General features: G+C 51.0%; 1 protein-coding gene across 2 annotated transcripts; it reads left to right on the top strand.

The window, feature by feature from the left end:
• The first annotated feature begins 3,636 nt into the window (after positions 1-3,636).
• Fezf2 (FEZ family zinc finger 2) lies at positions 3,637-9,889 on the top strand. 2 transcript variants are annotated; one of them, XM_005076390.4, is made up of 7 exons: positions 3,637-3,877; positions 5,098-5,309; positions 6,072-6,327; positions 6,678-7,565; positions 7,860-7,994; positions 8,165-8,297; positions 9,228-9,889. In XM_005076390.4, exons 4-7 carry the CDS (start codon positions 6,729-6,731, stop codon positions 9,488-9,490), a joined length of 1,368 nt encoding a protein of 455 aa, XP_005076447.1. In that variant the 5' UTR covers positions 3,637-3,877; positions 5,098-5,309; positions 6,072-6,327; positions 6,678-6,728; the 3' UTR covers positions 9,491-9,889. The 2 variants fall into 2 exon arrangements, with proteins under 2 accessions (XP_005076447.1, XP_040603512.1); XM_040747578.1 differs by having other exon boundaries at positions 5,098-6,327.
• The last annotated feature ends 392 nt before the right edge of the window (positions 9,890-10,281 follow it).

The following is a 10,281-nucleotide window of genomic DNA, read 5'->3' as shown; positions in this document are numbered from 1 at the left end:
GAACTGACTGGCATGGATGCCTAACGTAGTGCTGCATATGACAAAGGACAACAGTCCTAACTAATTATCTACTCACTGTTATCTTGACATCATACCCAAAGAGGTGGGTCTCTGTAACAGGGACAAGGATGGAAGAGGAAACAGGTTCATTCTGGGCGGACCTCTATTCAGGGTTTCCAATCTCTCTCTGTGTAAGTCAGACCACAAATGCCCAGCAAAGCAGAAAACAGGTGTGGAAAAACTAGGGTAGGGTTAAACATGTGAGAAACAGAAAAGAACTTTTCCTTTTGAATGTGAACCTAGGAAGTTAAAGACAGAGAGAGAGAGAGAGAGAGAGAGAGAGAGAGAGAGAGAGGAGCAAGGCACCAGCTAGTTAGGCAAAATCGGCTGAGGTCCCTGTGCAGTATGGCATCAAGTTCTGTCCACACAACCTTGTGAAGCATAGAAGTTTGAGGAACTCTAAAATCCCTTCCTCTTATCCTTTGCTCCCTTAAGTTGCTTAACTCCTGCTCTTAGCTCTTAACGCTAATACTTTTGGGCAGGCTCCACCGAGAAGTTTAACCAGCTGCCAAGTTAAATAACTAAAGGGGGGATCCTAAGTCATCTTCCCAGGGTGCAAATCCACATCTTCCGACTACACTGGGCCTGTCACTCACCAGACATTTTTTTAATTTCATGTATGAGTACACATATGTGTCTATAATGCATTTAAAATATATCATAGTTGTTGTTCATAAGTTTTTATTTCCTTTGGCTTGCATAGCAAAATCAAGTCTTTAGAAAACTCAGGTGTAAAAGGAACGTTCCTTTGCTGTGCCTAGAAAAATGACACGTCCGCTTGCAAAATGCTGTGCCAAGTACTGGATTAGATTCCTAATCAAATGGCATTTCTAGAATGTTGGTAGAATATACACACGCATGCATATACACGATATGCATGCATATGCATGTATATGATATGCATATATATGTTTGTGATTATATATGCATCCAGGGCAGAGAGGAGAGTGCACCAAACCTACACATAGCAACTACAGATACGCTCTTAGGGGAGATTCCCTCTGGCCTGGAAGTGCCCAGATTTCAGAAGACAAGAAAATGTCTTCGGCTGTGATCACCAAGGTGTTGGAAGGATCCTGGAAACCCACATAGGTTTGTAACACTGCTTCACGCCCACTATCTGCCTCAGGCCGAAAGCCGGGAGAGCCCTGGCTAACCTGCAGGACTCCCGGGGTCTAAAGTAGAAACTGTCCGTGGGTATATTGAAATGTGAAGGCCAGGCTTTAAGCGCTGCTAAACAGCTGTTGGGTGCAGAGGACCGGGTGTTGTGGCACTCTAACTCAGCACGGTAGCACCCAAAGGGGGAGAGCAGTTAGACACCGCAGCAGCCTATCCTTGGTGGCCCAGGCCTGGGACTGTGGGACACCTGGTACCCGGGAGCTCTCCAGATACTCAGGCCCTGTCTTTCTAGGCCAGGGCACCTAGGGCTCTTTGTCTCTCAAGACTGAGAACAAACGCTCACGAAGGCGGAGGCCCCAGCGCCTTGCACAAGGCAGCCACCGGCAAGCCTGTTCAAATGTTTTCAATAAGATGCTCCCTGGGGTGAAAAGGAGGAGAGCAGAACAGTTTCCTTCAAAAGATAATGTATTTTAAGCAGCGGTTAACACTGGTCACCATGTAAACCATATTTTAAATGGAGGGAAGGAAGGAAAGAGAAAGGGGTGGGGAACTAGGGAGTGAAACACTAAGTTTTTAAGGTTTGGGTTCGCTAAATAAATACGAGAGCGGAGCAATGACGGCATCAAATCTGCTCTGCTCTGCTCAGAGCATTTCCTCAAACTCAGTACGCCCCCCAGAGTGTGTTGCCCTAGTGTGAGGTAACTTACTGCGACCTGTTAAGTTTTGCAGTCACTGGAGAAAATAGTATTAATAATTTGAAAAGTAAGTGTCCCTTGCTGTCCAGAACCAAGAGACACCAGCCACCTAGACTAGATTTGCAGCACCTTTTCGGAATGCATTCTCTTTCTAGGCGCCAGAAGCGGTGTGAACGTGTGAGCTTCTATACAAGAAAGGGATTTTCCTCTGAGGTTGCCTGCATTCCGGGAAGGCATCTGCTAAGTGATTTGTCCTAAAGTGTGGGCGATTTCTGGCATTGATTTTTCTTTCTTAAACAGAAGTAATTATTACAGTGGTCCAAGTTAGTGACCATAAAATGGCAGAGGGAAGGTGCGGAAGGACAGGCAAAGCCTGTCATATTTAATATTCTTCCTACCAGAGAAGCTCCTGTAAAATCAATAGGTAGCAGCCAGCTGTGCTTAAGCCTGCGATTTCAATTAAAACACTGCATTTGGACTTTGGAGTTGGGCACACATCCCTAGTCAGTAGAGTGCACATCGCAAAGCTTGGCCCCGGGGTGTGGCATCATCACATGACCTGAGATTTCTCAGTCAGACAGAGGCTATGGAAGGTCCCATAGCGCTGGAGAGGTATTGGGCTTCTGGATCGGTTATGAAAAACCGATGTGCCCTAGGCCTCACCCTGGGGTTTCCTTAGTAGTGCCTAAGCAAGACCAGATGGCAAAGAAGCAAGAGCTGAGGCCTTCCACTGGGCAAAACCCTGTTGGTCCAAGAGCTGTGTGTGTGGTGGGCTGGTTCACTGGCTGCAGGCCTTCTGGAACCTCGTGAATCCAGTCCCTGGGGCCAAGAAAGTAATGCCAACATGTACATCTTTCAGAGGTCCAGATAGACCTCCTCCTGGTTAGGTATCTGCAGCCTCTCTCTTGCTCCCTTGGTACCAACAGTGGAGCTTGTGACCTATCTGGATTTGAAAAGCATGGTAAACCTAAAGTCACCCCTTATTGAGAAACTGTCGTTTCCAAGAAAAGGTTTTTTTTTTTTTTTAAGTACGAAGTTTCCCCAGATTGTTTTACTGGCATGGAACAACAAGCTTGATCAATATGCTTAGACCTGCGACCTCCTATAGAGCTCACATAGAGTTATGGGGAATCCTCCCCTACACAGAAAACCTGTAGGTTAAAAAGATCATCCCTAATCTCACAAAACTTCACCAACTCGCTAAAATTCTGAACCTTTAATTTCTATAGTTGTCTCAGCTTTCCTAAAAGAAAATCAGTCCTTTAAAAACTGGCATGTCCTGGGAAAATGAATTTGGAGGCTTGGGGGCAGCAAGAATCTCAGCACCCCCTCCACCATGCATGACATTTCCCCATTCTATTATCCTGCCTGAAATCATCTCGTTTACAGAAAATATTTGTTTGCACTATTAGTTGGTACTGGAGCTAATTACTCGATGTGTTAACGTGAAGTAATATGTATAAAAGTAGGATCAGTGTTTATTGTGTGGGTGAGCTGTTGAGCGGTGCTTGAATAAACTGCAATTAGGGTTAGATAGAGATTAATTAACATGTGAGTGGCAAGGTGTAAAATAGTTTCCAACCCTCCACTTCAATATAATCTGCAGGCAAGGGAAGAAGTTTGTGGAAGCTAATTAAATACTTTCAAGAAAGCCAGTGTATTCACCCAACATTTGGAAAGAAAGGCACATTAAGGGCAACTTGTTTTTACCCAAATGTTTTCTTTCTGTGGAGGTAGCACTGCTTTGTGATGCTGGGAAGAGAGAGAGAGATGGCTTATGCGGCCACAAAAAGCAGGAGGGATGATGGCGAGGCAGGTTCTCGGGAAGCCCTTGGAAGCCTTTCAGCCTGATGGAGTGTTCATACCAGCATATCTTTCAGCTGCTGCAGAGACCAACAATTGCCCAGTTTGGGAAACGGGTTGAGGTGCAAGGCTGGTGGCGAGCAGGATTCCACAGGAAAGTCGGGGTAGAAATTCAGGGTTGAGAGACTGCAGGTGCTGGGGTGAGTGGTTTACTGGGGGAAGGGGGGAGGAGGGTTATCTATAAGCTTGTCACTTACATAAAGATGGGGGACATTGGGTGTGGAATGGAGTCTCTGTGAAATGTCTTAAATTACATGGGCTATTTTAAAATATTCTTCTCTAGTTGGGCAAGACTCTAGCTTTGATATCTGGAAGTTTCAGATGTGTGTGTGTGTGTGTGTGTGTGTGTGTGTAGGGTAATATTTAAAGGACAGACTCATAAGTGCTGAATTTAGGAGCAGTTTCAGAATTTGACAGGATGAGATTATTAGTCTACCATAGTTCCCTTCCACTGTCACTTTTTCTTTGAGGCTTTTTTTTTTTTTTTTGTCCCCTGTTTCCCTACTACATTTTTCCTTTCTCTTTCTGCCACAACCGCACCTGGTCTGAAATGGCCGTCAGAGGGACCACAGTTGGATAGGTGGGTGGGTGGAAGGAAAGAGAAGTTCTTGGACGAAAGGGATATTATCTGTCTGTAGTCTAAACTAAAGCTTTGCCCTTGGGCCCTTGACGGGCAGTTTTCCCTGGGGCTGAGGGGCCTGGAGTCAGATGGGTACTCTGGGGCAAAGTCTGCCTGGAACAGAGAAGGAGATGGTTTGCCTTCACTGGCACTTTCCCTGCCTCCGCTGATGGTGTATCTCTGGAGATGGAATTGACTATCAAACCCTCAACCCTGTTTGCTCATATTATACCCACCGTAATCCTCTTAAACTGCCGTTGCGGCTACAAAGCTCTTGGTCTTGCAAAAGCCGGCCGGCAAGATATAATTGTCCCACGAACAAAAACAGCCAAAAGTTTTCAAAAACCCCATGCACTCCCCCCTCTCCTCCCCTAAACCTAATTCTCTCCTTCTCTAGCTAGTCACCCGCCCCCCCCCATCAGAACCCTCAGCCTCGACCACTTTTGTTGTCGCCAAGAGCACCCGGCCTGTTGAAAGTGCCGGAGCGTCTCTGAGCAGTTTGTTGTGATACGCAGGTGGAATGGTCTGCAAACATGAATTCAGCCCCTCCAAACCCAGCGCGGAGCGCTCTGCTTTTGTGCGCTAGGCACAAAAACGCTGAATTCCTCCGAACTTACTTGGGGCCTGTCTAGAAAAGGGCCTTTTCTTCCCTCTGCTTATACCTCTGGCCACACTAAGTCTTTGCCCGCCCGCTTCAGGCCCCCTCCCTCTCCCCTCTGATAATCCTTCTCTTTATTTTAGAAAAACACAAAACCCGGTTCCACGCGGTGCTTTAGTGGCTAAAAGTGAAAGAGCTGCCTTGGCAGAATTCAGCTCTATGAATCACTTCGGAAAATTGGTTCGACTGAATGGCCTTAGGAGGAAAAACGTTTTAATAGGATCCAGGGGAGGTTCTGCTGTTTCAATCTGCTCCTTAAACAGGTGGAGATTGGACCTTCTCAATTATACAAACAGTAAGTACCCAACAGCGGGAGAGCTGCCCTCCGAATCCTCCCCGCACGCAGCCCCAAACCAGGCGCCGAGCCCGGCTTTGCCTCGCAAACCCGATCACAAATCAGCAATTCGGATCGATTAGCTTCTCAAACAGCCCTAGGGCTCTCGGGGCAAGTCTCCCCACCCCCAGCCACAGGCAAGAAGCGGGCCAGAGGGCTGCCAGCGCACCCACCCTTCCCCAGGTCCTCGGGATCCCCGGAGCGCCGCCTTGCCCTTCCGGACTCTTCGAGGTCGTCCTTAGGCGGCAGGGAGCTCTCTTTCGACCTCCGACGCCAGCCAAGGCGAGCTCGTTGCTTTTGCATAAATTAATATTTCCCCATTAACAAGTTCCCCCCTCCAAACGCGACGCCCGCGTCCATGCGCCACATCCTAATGAGGTAATTATCATTTGCGCGTGTTCGGGGCTGGCGCCGGCTCCGTAGGTAAATGGCAGTTTATTAGCACAGTGCCCAGCTCAGCAGAGCAGGGCTAAGGGATACTTCAGTGATTAGACGGACACTCAGGGGCCTTTTGAGATAGTGCGTCCGGGACACCCCGCCTTCCCCGAGTACCCTAAACCTGTAGGCCCCCCAAAGTTGTGAATCACGCAAGGAACTCTGCCTAGGTTTGGGTTTGGGCTCCCCCCACCTCCTTCCACCGGCAAAACCATCACGATTCTTCCCCTTCCCCCCTCCCTCTCTTCCCTCCTTCCCGATTCGCAAACCGCTCGCACTTTCCCGAAGGGAGCGCGGGCGCCAGTTGCCTCCTTTAAAGTTTGAGGGGCGGTGGCGGCGGCCGGCAGGCGCGGGGGAACGCAGGGTCCTCAACAGGAGTCGCGCCGCCGCCCATGTCATTCCACTTCAAGTGACTTCATGTGATGTCAGCTGAATGTAAAAGACAGTGATCTCACGCGGAGGGGAAGATGTTTGCCATCAAAATGTGACAGAAGAGACACGCTGCATGGCTCGGAACGCATCTCCTTGGAGGTGGGGGAAAGAGGTAAAAGCGAGGAGGCTCTCCCGGTCCGCTTTAACTTTGCCCTTTCAGTGCCCAGCTCCCCGCACGCGTGGCAGAGGCCTGGATCCAGGGAAGGGTTGGGGAGTGTTAATTTGAGACTCCTTTCTTCTGCCCCCTGTTCCTTCCTTTGTACAGCCTCCCCCTTCTTCCCCCTTTCAGAGTCCCAGGGCAGGGGCTGGTGGGTTCCTTTGCGCGCCGGGTTAATGGGAGGTAATTTGGTACCCTTGGGTGCATTTTGTTCTGCCTCTGTTCATTTGAATGCAAATGGGTGACCCGGGCCGACTAGGTGCTTATTAAATTGCGGTTTCCCCCCTGCCTTTTCCGGAATGCAGACTTAGAGGAGAGGCTGTGCCCTGGCCCAGCCTGGCTCAGCCTCGCGCGCCATGGCCAGCTCAGCTTCCCTGGAGACCATGGTGCCCCCGGCCTGCCCGCGCGCTGGAGCGTCACCAGCCACTTCTAAAACACTAGCCTTCTCCATCGAGCGCATCATGGCCAAGACGTCCGAGCCCCGAGCGCCTTTTGAGCCCCGGCCTGCTGCACTGGAGGCCGACAGCAGCCAGAGCAAGAAACTGCTCAACCTCTGCTCGCCGCTGCCCTGTATGATCCCCCTCCAGCCTCTAGGCTACGAGGTGCCGTCCAAGACACTGCTCAGTTACTCGGAGTTCTGGAAAAGCAGCCTCCGGGCGGGCGGCGGTGGAGGAGGCGGCAGCGGCGGGGGGGCCCCAGTGTGCGGCGCCAGCGGCTTGTGCAAAACCAACTGTGGCGTGTGCTGCAAGGCCGAACTGGGCCTTGCGCCGTCTGCGCTGCCGGCCGGCAGGGTCATCAAGCCGCAGGTCATCAACCAGGCGGTGGGGCTGCCGGCCAGCGGCTCGCTCTACTACTTCAACTACCTGGACTCCACTGCTTACCCACCATCGGAGCTCCTCGGCAGCCACCTTTTCCCTTCTGGCCTCCTCAACGCACAGGCCCCCACTTCCCTGGCTGCTCACCCCAAGCTTTTTCTGCTGGAGAACGCCAAACTGGCCAGCCTGACTGCGGACAAGTTCCCCCATCCAGCTCCCTATCCCCATAAGGAGCGCTTGCCGGCGCCGCTGGAGCAAGTGCTGAAGGAGAACTCAGCCTTGACCGCCGACCGAGGAGGAGTCAAGAGCCACAACAAACTACCAGGGGGCTCTACTGACAGCAAACCCAAAAACTTCACCTGCGAGGTGTGCGGCAAGGTGAGGCCTAAGGTTCTGGGGGAGGGAGATAGTAGCCACCTGGTTTCTGGGGCGGCCTTGGGCATCTTGTTCTCAAGCTCAGGAGCTTACCTATAGCTGCGTACTCCATTGGATACCTAGTTGAGCCTCAGTTTCCTCTCCTGAAAAATGGGGTTGTTGTCAGTCTCACCCAGTTGACAAAAGGACTCGGGATTCGGTTGGGGTGGTTGGTTGGGGGAGGTAAATTATGGCCTCCCGAGCTGATTCTAGGCCCTTGGCAGACTCAACACAAGTTCCGCTCTCATCCTTCCTTAGGTGTTTAATGCTCACTATAACCTCACCCGCCACATGCCTGTCCACACCGGAGCTAGACCGTTTGTGTGCAAAGTCTGTGGCAAAGGCTTCCGCCAGGCCAGCACTCTCTGCAGACACAAAATTATCCACACCCAGGTACGTGGCCCCTAGGTCAGGCCCGGTCGGTGTGCACCCTCCGCCCTAGTCTGAGCGATGATGGATAATGCTGGATTCTCCTTACCCTTGGTGGGGGGGGGGGGGCTGCTCAGTCCCTTCAAGGTGTTGCCGACGTCTCGGCCTTACAGTACACACGCCCCTCTCCGCAGGAAAAACCACATAAGTGTAACCAGTGCGGCAAAGCCTTCAATCGCAGCTCCACACTCAACACGCACATCCGCATCCACGCGGGCTACAAGCCCTTCGTCTGCGAATTTTGCGGCAAAGGCTTTCACCAAAAAGGTAAGGCACTAGGTTAGGCACTCCTTCATTTCACCTCGAGGGCTGAGAGGGTCACAGGGGCGGGGATGGCATGGTGGGGGGGGAGCTGAGAGAGAGGTGGGTAGTTAGAGGCGGCACAAAAGCCCCAGGCTGGAGCGCGGCAGTTCTTTGGAATCGGGTTGTGCCGGATGTAGGTAGAGGCTCTCCCGGCTAGGTTAGTAGATTAAGGCTTGACAGGGGGTGGGAGTGGGCGAAATTTGGAGCTGGAAATTACGGAAAGGGGCAAAAGGAAACGAAGTAGAAAACGTAGAGAATATTGCCTTTCAGTACGAATTTCCTTTTGTAAGCAGTATTTCCCTTTCCAAAAAAAAAAAGAAAGAAAAGAAAAGAAAGAAAGAAAAGAATCTAAGCAGCATCTTCCTCCTGGGAACAATTTAAGATGAGGGGGGGAGCAGGTTGCTAGTGCTCCCAGAGACTGGGACTCCACCCAATTTCCAAGGTACCTTGGGGTCTTCAGATAGTAAATGGGGTTTGGGAGTGAGGGGACTAAGAACTGAGCTACAGAGCCTAGATGTTTATGGGGATTTCTTGGAGCCAGGCATCAGCTGGAAGAACCCGCTGCTGCCTCTTTAGGCTGCACAAAAGTTTCCCAGGCAGCAGAGCTCGGCGGGAGGGTCGCCTCGAGGGCCTCTATACAGAGCTGGGCAGGGGCTCGGGCAGCCTGGATAAGACTGGCCCACCGTCCTTTACTGAGCGGCTGGGCCTTGATGCAGACGAAGTTTGACAACTTCTTAGTTTGGAGAGGTCGCGCCCGCCTGGTCAAGCATCGCCTTCAGAGCCACTGCAGGGACCGAGGGGTGGGAGACAAGGGGTGGGAGTTGGCCAGAGGCGGGACGCCTCACTCCATGACAAGCCCCTACTTTTTTTGTTTCTGTTTTTGCTCTCCTGTAGGGAACTATAAGAACCACAAGCTCACCCACAGCGGCGAGAAGCAGTACAAATGCACCATCTGCAATAAGGCCTTCCACCAGGTCTACAACCTCACCTTTCACATGCACACCCACAACGACAAGAAGCCCTTCACGTGCGCCACTTGCGGCAAAGGTTTTTGCAGAAACTTTGACTTAAAGAAACATGTGCGCAAACTTCATGACAGCGTGGGTCCCACCACCGCCCCCTCTGCAAAGGACCTGGCCAGGACAGTTCAGAGCTGAGAGCTCCTGCCTTGCCTTTCCTTCCTGCCCTGTACCAACCCAAGCAAATCACACGTATAAACTTATTTCTAAAATTAAAAGAAAAAAACTATAGCAGAGAGGCTAAAATCTATTTATCGAAACCAGCATATTTTTTGGGAAAGTTAAACGTGTCCTCGATGATCAGCAGCAAATGCGTGGCTCCCACCTTTGTACATTCAGGAAACGTATTTAAATGCAGTGAGCTGAAACCTATTTAATTCCAGGCCTCGGCTTCTCCAGGCAGCCGGTTTTTAATCCCAGCCTGTCACCGTGAGCGCCTAGAAGAGCGTGATGCCCCAGCCGTCTTCACACAACCTTGTAATCTCTCCTGTACAAGCGAACACGGATTATTACACATATATGACTCAATAAACAGAACCATTAGTGCGCGTTTTCTTTTCCCCACCCCCTCGCCACGAAGTCAGCTCAGCAAATCCAAAGAAGGAGGTGGAAGTAGGCATTCATAGCTTTTCCTTTCCCAAGTGTGACTTCCTTGGGACACCAGGGCCAAGCTAAAGCTAACCCCGTACTCCTGATAGTCTGATATATTAAAGCACCCAGGAGCATGGGCCAAAAGACCTCCATCAAGAGCCCAAGGTTTTATTTGGTGACTGAGCAGATACTTGGGCTTCTTATGTGGGTGAGAAAAAGAAAATGGAAGGGTTCAAAGTGTCTGGCTGCCGTGGAGTGGCAGTTGGGTATTCCGAACTCAGCAACACGAAGTGCAGGGAAAAAGCCAGGGCTTGAGGAGCGCTGACACTATCCGAGCC

Source organism: Mesocricetus auratus, unplaced genomic scaffold (genome assembly GCF_017639785.1).
Source record: "Mesocricetus auratus isolate SY011 unplaced genomic scaffold, BCM_Maur_2.0 Super-Scaffold_100006, whole genome shotgun sequence".
In the NCBI taxonomy this organism is placed as follows: domain Eukaryota; kingdom Metazoa; phylum Chordata; class Mammalia; order Rodentia; family Cricetidae; genus Mesocricetus; species Mesocricetus auratus.
Note: the sequence above shows the minus strand (reverse complement) of the source record. Positions and strands in the feature narration are given on the sequence as shown.

Coding starts and splice junctions, on each gene's coding strand:
- Fezf2 (XM_005076390.4), top strand. CDS start 6,729: ATGGCCAGCTCAGCTTCCCTGGAGACCATGGTGCCCCCGGCCTGCCCG. Junction 7,566..7,859: donor CCTGCGAGGTGTGCGGCAAG/GTGAGGCCTAAG, acceptor ATCCTTCCTTAG/GTGTTTAATGCTCACTATAA. Junction 7,995..8,164: donor ACAAAATTATCCACACCCAG/GTACGTGGCCCC, acceptor CCCTCTCCGCAG/GAAAAACCACATAAGTGTAA.